This window comes from Teleopsis dalmanni, chromosome 1 (genome assembly GCF_002237135.1).
Source record: "Teleopsis dalmanni isolate 2A chromosome 1, ASM223713v2, whole genome shotgun sequence".
Classification (NCBI taxonomy): domain Eukaryota; kingdom Metazoa; phylum Arthropoda; class Insecta; order Diptera; family Diopsidae; genus Teleopsis; species Teleopsis dalmanni.
The window spans coordinates 188,700,316-188,720,110 of NC_051846.1; the positions used below are offsets into that span (position 1 = coordinate 188,700,316).

The following is a 19,795-nucleotide window of genomic DNA, read 5'->3' on the forward strand; positions in this document are numbered from 1 at the left end:
TATAAAATAAAATATACAAGAAATAGATGTAAAAGTGATATGCAAATAAGGCAATTTTATGGGCGCGTTCTAAAGTTCTGTTCTGTGTGTAAACTTGGTTTAAATGATTCCATTAAAAAATTTATAACTTGTTGTGTCTTGAATACTAAATATCTGATATGTGTAATATGTGTGAGATGTGGTCAAATACCGCTAAGGTCTTTGCTACCAAAATATGTGTCCACTCACAATATATATACTTGCATTTATATAAATGAATATCTTTGCTATTATAACACTAATCAGCTATGTTTTATGCATAAGAAAGTTAAAAAAATTTTTTTTTATTGAATATATTTATAATTCTTTAGGATTTGTTAAAACTGTAAAAATCATGTTGCATAATTTATAAAGAATGCGCTCAAAAATGCTATAAACTTATAAATAAAAAAAGAAAAGAAAAATATAATAGCTATAAATTAATAATAAACCAATTGTAACTGTTTCGTTGCACTTAAAAAATTTTCAACAAATTTTATAATAGAAAAAATAAAACTTAAAAAATCACACCGAAAACTTAAAACATTTTTTTTTTGTGGGTTTATGCAGCGCACAAAATAAAAGACTTAAGCAACAAACTTAGGTAGGCATTTATGGTTACATTTTTTTTTTTGAATTTGCCTCGTAATGCAGACTTTCGAATTTGAAATATTTAGCGTAAATTTTTTTTCATAGACATTGCAAATTAATTAAATTCAAATAAAATTAAACCATTAATTTAGTATTGTAGCGGTATATATTCATACGATATGTATTTATTTGATTCGATTTGACTTAAAGCAGAGCAAACTATAATTAACAATAATTATTTGTATTTGAAGAAAGTACATATAGCATAAAAATTGCGTTTAATTATTTACGTATACAAAGCACAGCGCATAATTATTTATAAATACATTTCTTTTAGGTAAAATATAACTGCAGTTTCTTACTCAGCCGGTAGTGATGTGTACCTTCCTATGATTTTATTATTTGCGCAGATACGCAATAAGCGTATTCGCATTTAATTCATACAATTTTTATTCAATTAAAAAAAAAATACTATAATTTTCCAGCTTTCAATAGACCGTAAATGTTATTAATTTTATTATTTGTATCTTTTTTTTGAATTTATTTTTGGTTATTTTTATAATTATTCTGTTGTGATTTCTGGTCTTGCATAAAAGTCCATTGAACTTCAAGCGAAACATTTTATTCATTTTGATTTATTTTATTTTATTTTGAGGCAATTCTCTGCTATTAGCAAATTTTTAATTTACGCCAATTAAGTTGCTTCTTCTTTTTCTTCTTTTAGATAAAAATTCGCTTGAAGCTTTATTTCAATGCAAATTTGTATTGCAATTTTTACTTAATGATTGGAGTAGCTTTTTTGCTCAACACCCATTTGGAAAATCTATAAACATTTTTATTAAATAAGTTGTTGTGCCTCATAAACTTATATTGCAACATTTTGGCGTAAATCCGTTAGTAATGATTTCATTTTATTGCCGCATGCGTCTACTTATATGTTTTTGTACTTAACATGGAGTGAGTAGCCATTCATTGAGATATTTTAATGAAAATTAATTAAATAATAATAATTAAATTTTAATTGAAATTAACATGAGTATTGATTTTTGTTTTTTTTTTTTCATTCAATAAAGGAATTTTATATTCGAATTTAATTATGAATTTTATTAGCTATGCATGGTAGTGTGATTAAAAAATAAAAAAAATTTGATGGTCAAAAATCATTAGCACTGAAAACTTATTGAGCATAAAAGTGTATTACGATTATACTCTTTAAGACGACATTAAGAAAAATATATACAAATAGGTAGAAAACATGATTCGCAAAGTGATTAACAATGTAATATATGCGGCACTGAAATTGGAATCTATCAGATGAACGAAACTGCAAAGAGCGAAGTACTGAAATAGGACAATTACTAGCCAACAGAAAAACCATTCCAAATTGTAATAAAAGTCGCATATTTTTATTTTTTACTTTTAAATTTAATAAAATAACATATAATAGTATGTATCAATTATGCACTAATGCTGTTAGCTCATATTGGAATGATGCAATAGGGGATTGAAGCGAAAGAACTAGTTGCAATAGTGAACGGTGGCGATTACAGTCTTCCAGTAATTGTACCAACAATAAACTTAGACTTTACATGAACAGTAATTCCATCAAAGCATTTCGACGGTTGGCACATATATTTTGGAGGTGACAAATTAATGTACAAAAATTAATAATTAATTAATTAATTAATTAACTGCAATTTTAGAAGGATGTCCTAAACTTTCTAAAAATCTTGTGGAACTGTTTATGATGATGATGATGATAATATACTAGATAGTGAGTATTATTCATTGCTTCAGTCGTTTTTCCCTTACACAATGTGAGTTGGTATAGTCATTAAAAAATAAATAAAAAGCATAAATTCCTTTTACATAAATAATAAAAGATTATCTATTACAATTGATGGACAATTGATGCTGAATTAACATCAGCGTGCTATCCAGGGAACGACATCTGCACGGCTGCTCCAAATAGAATACAGTTCAGTGGAATTGTTAAGGTCCTATGCTCCACTGGGAGTTAACGGAACAAAGAAGAAAAAGAAAGACCATAATAGTTTGCATCCGTAAATATACCCAGTTTTGTAAGATGATATTTTAGTTCACAGTGCCCTGTTAGGATTCCTGTGATGATTCTAAATTTTTATTTTGAAAGGTTCATACAATTCTGGTATCTCCTATTGTTATAGCTACCAATAATTGATTTTGATTGTGGTAGTTTTGGTATATTATCCCAGTAATCCTTTTTGTTCTGGTTGTCTATTATTTTTATAAGAGAAAGGAGGGTACTATGTTCTAATCCAAGGAAAGGTTCCAGCCATATTATCGGTGTGGCTGTTCCTTTCGTGGCTAATTTGTCGCAGTATTCGTTTTCGCCAGAAAGGTTATTATATGGTTTTTCTTGTTATCAATCAAATTGAATATATGCTAATATAATGTAGTTATTGTTAAACGATGTTAAAAATGGTCTTAAAATATTTTAAATCATTTCTGAGATATTTTGTTTAAATAAAAAATCATTTTAAATTTAAATTTATCTTGAAAATAATTTAAGCTACATAAACAAAGAAAATATTTTCAAAGATCATTGCTGAAGAATTTTCGGAAATATTCAGAACTGTTGTGTTGTCAGCTACTATTGTCAATTTAACTTTCTAATTAGTGTATTTATATTAAAAATCTTGATATGGTATTTCTGTTGTCATTATGAATGTCATTAGTTCAAATATTGGAACTCTTATTGAACTTGATATTCAGTCACAATCTAATGCAACATAAATTTTAATAACACTATGAAATCATACTTTTTATTATAGTTTAATATTATTTAATTAATAATTACAAAAATTAAATAAAAAAAATATTTGTGTAGATACTAAAAAGGAATCTACTATATTAACATTGAGTTTTGTATAAATGTATAAAAATCAGGTCCCATAAGTATGCCCCAAGCAAGGTTCTGCCTTTTTTTACTACACCGCATCATATAACTTAAATTGATTATTATTGAAGATATCTTCTAGTATCGTGCATGTTATATATGCCCACTATCTGACACGATCAGTTACTAAAAAAACTTTTCACAAAAATAAAATGAATAATAAATTTATTTTAATTGTAAAATCACTTTGGCATGCAAGGCTCTATAAGTAATAAACTTTAATATTAGCTTTTATGTATTAAATTAATTAAATAAAAAATGCTTATTTATATATGTATTTTTGAAACGTTTTCATTTATTTATTTATTTATTTTGGTAATTATTTTTGGAAACAAAATTAAAAATTCATGTGAGGAAAAAAATTGAAGATTTCAACATAAAACGTGCAAAGTGCAGCAATGAACTGAACTCTGTTGTTTCAAAACATTTACGTAATTTTAGTTTTTATGCATTTTTAAATAACCAAAACAAATATGTTTTTTGTTTTCCTAAGATGATTCAAAGTAAATTCATTTTATATCTTATTTGTTTGTTTAAGCGAGCATCATAAAGTACAGTTTTTTTTTTAGTAAAAAAATAGTTCGTTTGAAATTTGAAGGGCGAGCATAAAAATATGTGCATATGTCGTAAAGTTTTCTAAAGTTTGTTAGTCCACGACTAACGACACTCAAGGTGCAGATGGTGAGTACAAAGGCTAAGATTAACTGCATTTTATTTCAAAATAAAAATTTTAATTAAATGTAGAAAAAGATTGCATTAAAATAATTAAAGTTTATATAATATTTAGTTCCACGCAAATTTTACTTTATTTGCAATCTATGTTTACGGCAATAAACAAATAATAATAAAATTTTATAATTCATAAATAATTAAAAAATTCTAACTTATTTTTTAAATATGTTATTGTAAATGATTTGAAAAATTTTGAAAAAATATTTTAAACAATTTTATATTTATATATTCCTTCCAGCAAAAAATTATGCAAGTTAGTTTAAAAAGTTATATTTAAACACTCCCATGTTAAATTTAACACAAAATGCACTTATATTGTCATAAAAGTCGGCATATGTTTATTGTTGTTATTTTTATTTTATTTTTTGTTTTAATTTTTTGTGAAATTACACATCAGAGTAGTTTAAAATTAAAAATCTGTGCTCAGTCTCTGTTGAAATAGAAACATTAGTACGCATGATGTGTTTAACATTTTAAAAAATTAAACATTATTTAAGTATAAAAACATAAATTGCTAAACTTCAAATTGGCATGCTAATAAACACGTTTGTACTAAAAAACAAAACAAAAAAATAATTTATGAATATACAATAAAATAAACTTTAAAAATAACACGAAAAAATTGCAAATGAATCTGCCGGTATGCATTTTGAAATAAATTTTAAGCTGCACTGCGTACAAAATTTAAATATTTATTATATATATTAAAAAATTTTAAAACTTGTGAAAATTTCTATATAAATATTTAATTTATATTTATTTATAGTTTAACAACAAATAAGAGGTTTTATGTATATTGCAAGGAAATGTAAATGTATAAATGTATTTTGCAAGGAAAGACTTAAGCAACAAACTTTTATGCTCCGAACAAATTATTGTTTATTGATTCGATTTTAATTTATATTATATATATAAATTTATATTATTTATTGTATAACTTTTATAGTGAGCTTTTTAGTTACAACAATCAAGTGTTAATGCTGTAATTAAATTGAAATAATTTTTTAGAGATTCAATGTTATCTTATAATATATCCGACTTATTTATTAGGTTATATTATTTTTTGTATAATTATAATAATAACCTTTTATCTTCTACAATTAACTATAAAAACTTTAAATAAATTATAATTAAGTTTAATTGTTTTAATTTAATTTTTTATTGTAAAAAGGTTTTTCGATAAGTAATGAACTACAACAACAAAAATTCTTTTTATTTTATTTTAATTAATTGAATTTTTGGCTGACTACTTATATATTTTAAGTTTATCCATCAAAAATTTGAAAATACTTATCATTAGTGGTCTTGGAAATAATTCTTTTATTTAATTATTCGTAAATAATTTTTTGAGACTGCAAGTACCAGGATCGAAATATATGTATATATATGTTATTTTTTATATTATTATTATACCGGACATTTATTTTTGTATCGCATGATAGGTTATATTTATTTTTTTTATTATTCTCATTGTAATAAAATGTTGTATTATCAACAAAATATTTTTGAATATTTATTTTATATATATGTTTAATATAGTTAATACTTTAGTGTGGTTAATACTATATTATTATTATTTATATATTATTTAGTGCACTTATATTTTTCATTTATATTTGATCTGTTAACATATTTTTCATATAATATATGACAAAAAATATACTTAATACATGCCATATAATATACTAAAAAAATTTGTTTTATTTTTAAATTCTAATTTTTTACATAATTTTAAAAAAATTATTAATGTTTATTATGAAATTAAAATAACTGATTGAATTATTACTGATTTTATTATTTTAGGATTCTAGTTTATTTAAACATTTTTTTACTGATATTCTATTTAGAATGTTTTATAAATTATAAAATTATAAATTTTTTGTTTTGCTATTGTAGTTAATACTATATTTAATTTTTGAAGGATTTAACATTTCAAATTTTCAGTAAATTTCTTGATAAAATTTAAAATAGTAGTTAATCGCACTGAAACTACAATAAAAATTTATTTATTTATTTTTTCTAAAATATTTTATTATATTTTTTCCTTTTGTTTTAATATAATATTTTATTTGTTTGTATTTAATTTTTTTATGAACCTATGAAAAACGGTCTATAGTAAAATTATCTCATGAGTTTTATTTTCACTTTTTATATATATTATACGACTTTATGCTTTTATTGCTTATTATGACAAAACATTATGGAGATTAAATTTTTTCCACCATTTTTTCCACCGTGAAATAAATATCAAATTTCTTTCCTGCTTTTGTTGTGAATGAAAAGGGTTTGCTTTGATTGGTAACAACTTCCGTCAAAGCCAAGCATTTATAAGAGTTTCACATCATAAAAGTGTTTTAATTTTACTTCCCTTTTGTTAAATATTAATAAAAAAAATTTTTCAGCTAAAATATATATTTTATAAAAGTAATAATACACTATAAAGTAATGAACTTGTACCAACTTATTTATTAAACTCATTTTTATTGCATTGTACCCAACGTGTTAAAGATGTGACAAATATTTTTCTCCTCTCAAAAAAAAAAAAATACATGCAATAAATAAAAAAAAAATAGTGAAAAATTATATGAACAAAAATATAAAGACATAAATATATAGGAAAATCAAAACAAAATTTTTTTAATGAAAATAAGCATTGAAGGCTATATATAATAATAGCAACAATAATAGCAAATAAATTCCAAAAGGCCGTAAACAATTTTCACATGATGAGCATAAAAGAAAAAATTACTTTTACTTTTTTTTACTTTTTTCTTATTTCGACTTGTTAAAGAGAAATACTTTCCCATTTTTATTTTTTTTTTCTTCTCGAAAAATATTTAAACCGCATACGTAAGTTTATAAAACCTTTGAAAATGTAAGGTTTAAATCGAAAAAATTAACTTTTAATTTCTTTTAAGGCAAAAAAAAAAAATATAATTTCTTTTTATTTTGAATTTTATTTGATTTTTTTTAGTTTTTATGACTTTTTGCCTGAAGCATTTAAACTTTTAGGTTTGTGTGATTTTGTGTTAATCATAAAATCTTTTAAATGTCATAAAATTGAACATGTCGTAATTAAAAATTATTTTAGTAAAAGTCTTTAAAGTATCTTGCAGATAGTCACACAAAGCAACGCGTAAGTTGCGTGCAGTCGGCAGTTAATGTCATTTTAATTGTTTGGGAAGCACATAAAAGTTGAGAAAATCGTGTTAAATTATGTGATTTGAGATAGAATAGGCCTTATCATATCAAAAGAAGAATAAATTATTGTATAATATTTAAGCGCCATTTGCACTGAAGTAGAAAATTAAAATTAGCTAAAAGAAATTCTTTCTTTGAGATTAAAGAAAAAAATTTAACGACTTATTATGAGCTGTTAAGATATTCGAGAAATTTTGCTGTTACATGTTTTACATTGAACTTAATGAAGAATTATATGCGTGATCAATTATAGAGGTTTTTAATAAAAAAGAATGTGAGTATTTTTTGTTTGAATTTTAAAATTCTTTTAACTAGAAAAAGTTTATACAATATGTTTTTATAGGAAATTTAAGTGCTGTTAGTTGGTACTTTGGCTGTAGTTTATTTTTGTGTATTTATTTAAAACAAATTGAGCACTGACTGAATGCTTGAGTAAAGTGTGGGTTTATGTAGTACAATTTACTTATATATTTGTGAGTTAACATTAAAATTAATTTTAAAGTTAAGAATGGGGAACTGAACTGCTAGGTCCTTCGCCCTATAGTACAATTTAAATTGATCTTACTTTATGAAATATTTTACTTTTCAATTGTATATCATTGAAATACAGAAATATATACAAATCAGTAAGTTTGTGTTCTAATCAAGATATTTTCAATATCTCACCTTTGCACCATATTTAGACTTTTTAAGTATACTGGGTAAATTTGTAACAATATATGACATTTTTAATGCCAATAGAAATCGACATAAATCCCTACAAAATCGACATAAATACTAATCCTATTCCTATTTGATATTTCTCATTTGAAAGTTTTGAGTCTGCTATTCGGTAAGCATTAGTTGCTAGCACAAAACATTTATCGTGGTCGCAGCACTACACTGCGTTAGAAACTAAATAACACTAGTTGGCTGCAAATAAAGCAGAGATTTATTAGATCCTAGAGATACCAGATAGAGTTAAACTGGTATGTAACTTTTGCGTTGGTAAATTTTTAAATTTATGGACTACTTGAAGCTTTATACCTGAGGCAGAGTCTCCAAGCATTGTTAACATATTTTTAAAAACATGATTTTAAATCAAACCGTATTGGTATTTGTGGTCAGACTTTGCATGCCGTAGTTTTAGTACACACGAATAATGCCAACAGGATGGAAGCAGAGAGCTAGGACCATGTTAATTCTTATTTTGTGCTATTCTAACTAAAGAAAAAATCTCCAATAATCTGGATCTCCAGTAACTTCGTACAAGTTCCGATTTTTTTAAATATTATTAAATATACAATATTTGTTCTTTATTTATTTATATTTAAATATTTATAATTATTTATTTATTTATTTTTATTCATTTATTTATTTAATATTATTTTTTATATGTGAAATCAACAAGATCACATATATACTTCAAGGCATTATGATTTTAAACTTCAATTTTAAATTTCAGCATACGAATAAGATCTTCCCATATATTAAAATAAAAAGGTATCGGAGTAAGTAATTAATTCACAAATGCAACTAATCTCTTTTTGTGAATAGAAAACTAAAACGAATGGAAGAGAAGCTCCAACTTCATTAAGTGCTTTTCATATATGGAAAGTGTAAACTTATTTTTATTACTTCTCATTAGACAATTTTCTTTACTTTTTAAAAGAATAAAACCAGAGTAAGTCCCTGGTTCACTACCGAAGGACAGAGGAAAATGCATATAATAGAGTTCAGTTGTAAATTGTTTTTAGATTGCCTTTGGTATCAATAGAATTCAATTTAAAGTGAATGTGTTAGATTTTAAGCCAAAGTAAGAAAAATAGCTAAACAATGAAAAATGAAAATACTTAAAGCAGATACATTCACATGTAAGATAATTTGAACCACAGATGCCGACACAGATAAAGGGTTAGACAAACACGTGCTGCACTGAGAGAAGCTCCAAACTGAAGATATTGCGGTCTGTGCTATGGAGTTGTACGGTTGCGGCTTAGCGTGTCGATTACTCATTATAACAAAAGTAGAAAAAGTTCAAAAAAAAAACCCAACATAGAAACCATTTAGATAGAGCAGAATTTTCTTGTTAATCAATGAATTACGACTAACTTGTAACAAAAGAAAAAAAGATATATACATTAAATTAGAGGCAAGTATGGAAAGTAAGCGAAAAGGTATAGAAGATTGAAGTTTATTAGAAGAAAAACTTAAAACTTAAAACAATTTAAAAAAAAAATTATAAGAGAATGAATCCATATAGAACTGACACTAACTAAAAGAATATAAATTTTTTAATATTTTTTTTAACTTTACATTTTGAATGGAATGAAGATTCTTGTTGATTTGACAGTACAAAGGCGTATATGTTAGAATAATTTTTGACAGGTAGGAAGCTAGATAGATAAAAGCTTGTGGCATTCCGCTCTATGAAAGACGGGCGTGTTTAAGTTCTAAGAGGTATAAGTAAAAATAATAATGGTAGTAGTAGTGAAGACGATAAATACTATTCTAAAACGTCGTTAATATTTTTTTAATAAATTTTTTATGCATATTCTTAATATATAATAACTGCAAGTATAAAATCAAAACACAAAGATTAAATAATATTAAAGTGCATTAACTGCATTAGGAAACTCGATACTTGCCAAACAAATTGGTAGGCATGAGTTGTCAAATCTTCAAGTTCAAGGCGCACCTTTTCAAGTGCAATATCTAATATTTCTTAATGTCTTAACTTAGACATATGATATACATTATTTAGAAGAAAAAAAATTTATATAAATAAATTGTAGCTTTAAAAAGTATCTAACACTAATGATCAAGCTGAGCAAAAAAGCGTATATTTTTCTGCTATTTTTCATTATCACGTCGTAGTAATTCACATATCTTGGGTGCGCTCGAAGCGCAGCAGTGAGTGAGGCAATATTGGTTATGGTTGAAATCTGATGCTGCTGGAAACAATTGTAGTTGAAGTTGATGTTCAAGTCTTTGCTGTCTGGTGCCATGATTTCATAAAATACGAGCACAAGTGTCGATATCTGTCTTAGTAGAAGAGAGTAGCATGGAAAATCCAACAATCCAACAAGTGTAAAGAATATATAAAATATTATTTTCATTCGCGTATTGCTGATTTTCCTTATTGCTTTGGCTGCTATAAAAAGTGTTAATTTCTATGCTCACATTGCACATCTATAATTTTCCTTATTTCTTTTTTGTTTTTTTTTTTGTTAATAATACATTTATTTATACAATATTTATGTCTGCGGAAATTTATTTATGTGAAGAAATTAAGTGCACCAGTGCTTAGAGGCAATGCAGTATTAAATTTCTATTTATGGTTCAATTTTTTTGTATTTTGCTCATTTAATTAGAAAAATTAAGGTTCTATGCGAGGTAGTGCTGTGCTAATTTAGAGCATAAGATAAAATCGTTGGAAATCTCGACTATATTAGTAAATATGTGAAAATATGCAAAGAAGCTATTATTAAGTCAATTATCTAATTCCTCTCGTTTTGTTTTATATGCGTTAATATGTGTAAATATAGTTATTTAATTTTCTATTAAATAATTCAGTCTTCTAAACGAATTGTAATTAGTTTCGAGAGCTATAATATCTTTAAATACTTATATACATTTTTAAATGCATACAATAGGTAATAGGAAATGCAAAGCTAAGAGGTATCTTCCAGGTGGGAGTATTTAACTCAATATGTTATTATATATACATATATATATATATATGTATATATAATATTTATGTGTTACTGTGTGTTAATGTAGTTATTTAATTTTCTATTAAATAATTCAGTATTCTAAACGAATTGTTATTAGTTCCAACAGCTAAATACTTATATACATTATTAAATGCATACAATAGGTAATAGGAAATGCAAAGTTAAGAGGTATTTTCAGATGAGAATATTTAACTCAATATGTTATTATACACATATATATGTATATATATATACGTAAAAGTGTGTAAATATAGTTATTTAATTATCTATTAAATAATTCAGTCATCTAAACGAATTGTTATTAGTTTCAAGAGCTATAATATCTTTAAATACTTATTTTTATTATTAAATGCAGACGATAGGAAATGTAGAGCTAAGAGATATGTGAAAATATTATTTATATGTAGTATATTATTATTATAAATACATCACAATAAAAATAAAAATATCAAAAACCAGCAGAAAACTTTCAAAAAAAAATTTAATAATTAAAAATAATATTAAATTAAAAATAAACTATAAACAGAAAAAAAGGTTTTAAAAAAATATAAGTTTTCTTCATTTGAAATTGATTATAATGATGAATATCTAAATGAAAGATACCTCTACAATACAATACAACAATAATTAAATAAATATATAGTAAATGGTGCTTAACTGGTCCTTAATACTAAAGAAATGAAATCAGACACTAAAAATATTTTTAGTACAAAGTGGGCTTACTTACTGTTAGATATTTTTATAACAATTATAACAAATAAAAAAATTAAATATAACAAGAGACTGCAGATTTCTAATGATAACAATAAATTGTTAATCTATTCCAAACTAGCAATCACTTGTCTATAAATTGATTTACGAAATTGAATGCACATCACGAAATGAATTCCTTCACTTTACTCAGACTGTTTATAAAAATAAACAACACCAAAAAAGATAACTAACAGCGGTAAACTAACAATACTAAAATAGTAAAATAGATATTTCACAAAAGTGGCAACCAACAGCACTAAAAAACGGAAAAAAAGAAAAATTTCGGAATATTTTCCAGTAATATTTTGTACATTACAAATCTCGCCAGCCATAATATAACGGTGATACAATAAAAATAAAAGGAAGGTTGCAACATTTTCAATATAAGAAATACCTCCCACAGGTTCAAAATAGACATTGGACAACGTTGGATAACTTAATTTTAACAACAGATTTGAAAGAGATAACTCATATGAAAGTTCATGATTAATTTCTAATAGCCGGTAACGATAATAATGATTATGTATATATATATATATTTGATATATATTTGATATATTTATTGTGAGTTGCAAATTTCGATTAATGTAGATAAAAATAATATTATCTTTTATAATATTATTATATTTATCTTTAATATCTTTATAATATATAAAATAATATATATAATATTGCATAACAACAATAAGATTTCTAAAATTTTAGTTTATATACATACTTTTTATATAAATAAATATATGAAGTCATCTTTGGAAAAATATACTTTTATTTGACACAAACATAATTAAACACACTTTTCTGATCATTTACTATACTGTTTATAGATAACATTCAATTAATTAATTCACTCAGATATGCAATCTGTTCTCAAGCTTTATTAAATATATTCTTATTAAAAAATAACTTACTTTTTTGTGGATATATAAATATTTTAATATAATAAAATTAAAATAAAATAAAATTTGTTTTAATTCACAATTAGGAAGTAAGTTTATTCACTTTACTCATGCAAGGAGTCTGTGTTCAACTTAGTTTAAATATACACTTTAAAAAAAACTTTGAAAGTGGTGACTAATTATTATGAAAAATTATATTAAGAATAAGTAGTAAAATTTAAAAAAAAATGCTAGGTTGTAGCACTAAAACCAAGGAGTTAATATGAAAAAAAATTCACTTTTGAAACTCATTAATAAAAAAAACTTTTGTAACTGTATCAAATCTGTTTATGGTGCAAATTTTCGATATAAAAAATTATGCACAAATAATATCCAACCAATTTCAATTTCAATCAATACTTTAATTAAATCTAAGACAGTCAAAGGTATGTGCAGCTAAGCTACAGCAAATGAATAAAAAAAAAATCTGCATAATTTTTGCTTTCAATATCTAAAAGCAAATATCCGTTTCCGTACCACTAATTTTCTTATTTATTTTTAATATCTTTTTTTCTGTGAACTGACACCAAACTGAGAATAATAACAAAAGTTTATTAAAAAAAAAAATAAAAACAAAGCTTAAATAAAAAAAAATACACAAAAAAATGAAGAAAAAAATAAAGAAAAAAAAAATTAAAAAAAAAATTTATATACATTTTGAGTATAAAAACTTGCCGACCATGTGGCTTCAAATTATTGTTAAAGAAATTATGGGAAAAAACTGCACAAAGTTCATTAGTGAAGCAGCAAAGAATGGTGAATGGAGCCCAAACAACACAACACTGACAGACAAACAGAGAGACATTAATGCAAATGGCAACACCTGGAAATGTCTGGCCATAAAAAGTGAACACAATTTAAGCATATGTGGAGGCAAGAGCACAGAATATATAGCAGAACCAATGTGACACTTCTACATTCTACATTCTTCACAATGTGACGACGACGGTTCAGTTCAGTTTCATTAAGCAAATACTTGTGACACACTCACCTATATTTTGTGCATCAATGCGTGCGTAATAACCCAATAGGCTAATGATGACAATCAGCAGCTGTGTCGATATTCTAGGCATTTTTCTTTTATAAACTACAAATTATAAAATTACAAGTTATAAGTAGTGGGTGGGTGGAGTAAAAGTTAAGCTTTCCAGAGCAGATCAGAACAGTACTTAGTTTCACTTATTTTCGATTTAGTTTAGCACTTTATTGGAGCACATTTGTCCACTTATCCCTATTCCAGCCACAGGTGGTGAATAAAATTTTGTCAAAAAATTTTTTTTTCAAATTTTATGCTTGTTCTTCTCTAATTGTTGTAATTTTTTTGCTATACGACTTTAGATTTTTTTTTTGGTGTTTATTTCACAAACCGCACTTGTAGCACACAAAAAAGTTTCAATTAACAAAATAATAATATTAAGAATAAAAATAATTCAAAATTTTAAATTTTAAAAACAATAATAAAATACGTTAAGACGTGTATAGCGAGAGAGCAGCAGGTGAAGTTGAAAACGAAGCACAGAAGAAAAATATTATTAAAAAGTATGTCACCGTTACATGCGGCAGCAAGGCAGCAAGTTTTCGAAAAGAAATATTTTTCAGTAACTTTCTTTTTTTGCACAGTCGAAATTTCAATTGAATTATTGTTGCCGAAATGTAACAGAATTTCTTAAATGATTTCTTTTTATATATGAAATAACGACTTCGTTTGATTGTTAAATGTAAATCCACATAGAAATTCAATTAGTTTTATTTAAAGTAATATTTTCTTTTTTTGTTTCTTAAAATTAATTTTAATTTCGATCCGTTTTTTAACGTTAAAGACGCACCACGCACATGCGCATTCGCTCGTATCCAGCGTAAGACTAACTGCAGAACCGCGTTCACTGCACTGAGCTTAAATTTATAACAAAAAAAAGCCTCAATCAAACTATGTTTTCAGTTTTCAGTGTTTAGCTTTCGGTTTGTCGCTAAGACGAAATGCCGTAATCGTAAGTGCCACAATGGTGAACAAGTAGCGCCAACTTACAACTTACAACCGTCGTATGAAAATGTTAAAATTCAACTGGCAGTAGCGATCATGCAACTTGGCTTTGAGAGTGGTGGACTTAGCACTTTGGTGTGGTAGATTTCTGCGCTGCTGTGTACGTTCGAGAATGTAACACAACTTGACTTGGCTGAAAATGAAACAGCTTAGACGTAAGAGCTATTTGGAGAAAAGTTCAATGAATGAATTAATTCCTACCAAATGTTTGTTTACAACTGAAAAAGAAAGCTTGAGTCGTGTGACTGATTGCAAGTTCGGCGTTTTGTCTGTTTGAAGTTTAGCTTATTCATACCTTAGCGTTTCATACCAAAACGTTTCTATACTGAGCGTTTGAATATATGCAAAATGTAATATTACTATGTTGGTAGGAATGTTGTTGTTGTTTTGATTTTCAATGGCTGTGTTACTTTTACCTTTAAAATTTATGTTTAAATTTGAAGAAGAATATGAAGGATGAGGACAAGAATGAAACATAATGTTTAAACAATCAATTCCTTAAGGGAAATGAATTAAAAAATGAAACTTTAAAATTTACCTTATATATGTACGAGTATTTAACTATTTATTAACTACTTAGACGGTGTGCGAGTTCGAGTTAATTGAGGTAAAGTAAATTTTCTAGAAATTATTTATTACTTATTTATTTATTGCACTTATTTATTAGTTTTCTATTCAAAGTTTTCAAATTTATTTATTTATTTATTAAGCATCTTATAAAATTTTCACAAGTAGCGTAACACCTAACTTGGTAATACCTAATTTACCAAATTGTTATCCAATTTAACCTACTCGAAATTCTGGTAAATACCAACATTAGCTACCATATCAACATAATTTTTTATTTTCCTCAAATTACTCGAACTCGCAGACGGCCTTATGATGTACTAACAATAAATTAAAAATTAGTTAATGACCAAAATTACTTATATATTTTTAAACGGGGTCATTGGTTTATTTAACCCAATATTTAATAATAATTTTGTTTTTTAACGGGCTAGTTGGGCAGTAGTAGACTTCTTTAAACAAATTTTATTTAAACAGATATTTCGATAGTCTACAGCAGTGGTTCCCAACTAGTCGTTCGCAGCCCACAGGTGGCTCGTGAAATGGTTAAAAATGGTCCATGAATCAAATTTATCAATTTATCCAGTTGTATCAGGTATGAATATATAACTTGCAGTTGTCCACTAAAAACTCATTTATTAGAAAATAAGCACCAAATATTTTCAAGTAATTATATACCTATTTTATAGACTATATAATGTACCTATGCACTTATACAATTCATTACACATTGTACCAAAGATGTATAACACATGGTATCGTAGCGGTTCTTCATCAAAAAAAGATTGGGAATCACTAGTGTGTAGTCATTTTTAGAGTACTGATATAATACAAAAGTTTGGAATATATAATAACAAAATCAATACATTGGACAAAGAAGTAATTATACAAGTCAATAATAATCAAACATTGTATTATACTATGTATTAAATTATAACATTTTTAACATAATAATATGTAAAGATGAGGACCAGGATAAAGGACTTGACCAATAAATTTCTTAAGAAAAATGAATTAAGTAATGCATCTTTATTAGATAATTTATATACAGGACAGTTTAGGAAGGAGTAGCAATCTTGTGCTCAAAGCCCACTTAAGTTCAAATAATGACTCGTTGTAGTATCACAGTATTAGCGTTTGTACACACATAGACTAGAGATCAGCGTACGCGATACGAAAGGCCCGACTCCACAATAAGTAAAGATAAACCAATTTGACAATTCTATGAACTTGACAAAGTCCTTAATTTTGCAGGATGACAGCTCGGTTAAATCGGTAAGAAAAGAGGCCTTGAAGATAAATGAAAGTGAGAATATTTTAGCATATATCTAAGTAATTTCCATACTAACTGTATGTAGTAGAATCATAAAATGACAGAATGGTTCATTTATAGTTCCTATGGAATATCAAGACAATTATTTTTATGATTTTCGGATTATAAAATTTATATAAGGCTTTTGTCGTCACTTTGTGATCCAAATTTTTTTCTGACATTGTTTATAGCTGTCAATAGTTTAATATCTCTTGTAAATTAATAAAGTACATATATTAAAAAATTTTTTAAATACATTATGAACTTACCTTTTGCTAGTTACATATTAAATAATAACACTAGCCCCAGATATGTTATATTTTTATATAAATTAAGTTTATAATAACTGCTTTAATATGCTGTAAAAAATGTTTAAAAAATTACTGATTAGTGTTATTTGAATATTTAATTAAATTAAAATTTTTGTATTTAATTTAAGCAAAAGTTGGTCAAAACTAATTTATTTTTAGGGTTAATTTGGTGTTGATAAGTATCATATTAACATATTACAATGACCTCCGAAATGACTTAATCTGAATTAGTCTATGTAAATATATATATTTTTTATTTTACTACTTAAGGTCAAGTACGGATTTATTTTAATAGCGTACACTTTAATCCTTACATCCATTTCATATATGCTGACTTTTTTTTAATTAGCTTTATTATAAATGAGTATTGGGCTATCAGTCAGATTTTGTATATAAAAAGATTTTTATATAAAAATTTTATTCTATTCAGTTGTTTTAAAATTTTTTCCCTGATGATGGTTTTAAAAAACCGAAACGTCGGAAATAAATATTAAATAAGTAAAATAATAAGAAAAATTTTTTATTAAAAAAACCAAATTACAAAATCTGACTGATAGCCCAATACTCATTTATAATAAAGCTAATTTAATCCTTACCATCATTAAATTATTATTTATTTATTTCGTATATATTAAGAAATTAAATTTTAGCCATTACAATTAATAACTAATTAATAATTAACAATTACAGACACGACTCAATAAAACAAGAGTTCGTGTTAGTATAAAATAATGAAGACAGTTTTAATATTTGTAAACATATAACATAATTTAATTAAAATAAAGGCTGCTTGTATTATTCTATTCTCTAAACATTTGAGATATTTCAACTGAATCATATATTAACTTCAAATTTTATTAAACAATTTGTTTTTTATATTTTGGATTTAATATAGTTTTACGAACAAAAAGATAATGAGAATTATAATATTGAAAAATTATTGTAATTACAATAACTTCTACCTATAATAAAAACTGTGGTTTCTATAGAACTCTAATTCTCTTTGTCATTACTATAATAGCTAACTTTGGGTCAGTTGGTTAAGGAGTGCTGACTCTGAACTTCAAATTTGGCAGGTGACGATTTCTATTACTGGTACTTGCACTCTCAAAAAGTTATTTACGAATAATTAACTACAATAATTATTTCCAAGACCACTGATAATGTGTACTTGGCAATACTCGAAATAGCTGTAAGATCAGCTAAAAGTACAATTAATTAAAATAATATAAAAAAGAATTTTTGTTGTTGTAGTTCACTATTTTTCGAAAACCTCTTTATAAAATAAAAAAAGAAATATATGAATTACTTATAACAATTCTCTAATATTTAATTTGTCTAAACTTATTTATTCAATCACTGAATCTCTCATCCCAAGTGTCCAAAATGTCAGATTTTAAAAATATTCTAATTTCGGATGAGGACAGAAATGCTAAGATACTTTAAATAAAACAAAAAAAATAATTATATTAATTATTTATAATAATTATAATAATTTGGTTGCACTATTTATTCAATCTCTAAATCTCTCATACCAAATGTCAAAAATGACAGATGTTAATAATATTATAAATTCGGATGAGGTCAGGAATTCCTAAAATTCTTTAAATAAAATAAAAAAGTATTATATAAATTATTTTAATTCCATAATTATTATTTCGACCATACTTTACATCTTTTGTCCCAAATGTCCAAAATGTCTGGTGTTAAAGTTATGCTAACTTCAGATGAGGATAGAAATTCGTAAGTTACTTTAAATAAAGCAAATATATAAATTACTTATAATAATTCCATAATTTTTAAATTGGCTATACTGGTTTATTTAATTACTGAGTCTATTGTCCCAAATCTGTAGAAAAGTATTTCGCCTACGAACTTGTTTCGTTAATTATAAAACACTAACATTACTTGTGCTTTTTATATTTTTGATAAGTTTTTAACTTCATTTTTACAACATCCTTTGCAACTTTCATTTAAATTCCAATCCTGACAACTGCAATTAAAATGAATTTTCCTTTAAAGAATTTTGCAAAAATATTCTAACAACTTTTTGCGAAAATAGTACTCGTAATAAATGAGTACACGGGCTCAGCATAAGTGATTTCGACAGGTTACAAGGCAGCATCATTAGAGGGATACTGTGCAATGGTATTTTAAAAATTGCTACTTCCAACAATTGTGCACCTAAATTCTTAGTTAAATTCCTCACCGAAAAAAACCTATTTTATACGCCAACTTAACTTAAATGATCGACATGAAAACAACAATTTCAATTTTAGATACAGCAACAATTGCAACAACTGCAACAACAGCAGGAACACCACCACCACCAACAACAACAATAAATAGTTGCTACATGAAATTGTTGGCATATTTTTAATTTTTAAATTTTGTTTACTTTTATTTAAAGCGCTCAATCAACAAAGTATCTCGTAATTGCAAAAATAAAAATAAGATTGTAGGCACTGTAGGCTGTTGGGTTGTACATAGCAAGTTGCAAGTTGGTTAGTGTTGGCGAGGAGTGTGCAGTATTGCAGCACTTATTTTCGTAGCAGGAGCTATCTAAGCCGCGGTAAAACTGCACACATGCGGCGTTTGCTGCATAAATGATTTTGGCATGAAAAAATTGCACCTGAACCACTTAGATTGAAAGAAATTGAATTAAATTGTATTGAGTTGC

General features: G+C 25.6%; 1 protein-coding gene across 2 annotated transcripts in view; it reads right to left on the bottom strand.

Moving 5' to 3' along the window:
* Window positions 1-14,200, bottom strand: part of LOC119670829 — a 146,531-nt gene extending 132,331 nt beyond the window's left edge. For both annotated transcript variants that reach the window (XM_038081250.1, XM_038081251.1), the window contains exon 1: window positions 13,876-14,200. In XM_038081250.1, the coding sequence (XP_037937178.1) occupies window positions 13,876-13,957 (82 nt within the window). In that variant the 5' untranslated portion in view covers window positions 13,958-14,200. The remainder of the gene's footprint in view (window positions 1-13,875) is intronic.
* Window positions 14,201-19,795: the final 5,595 nt, after the last annotated feature.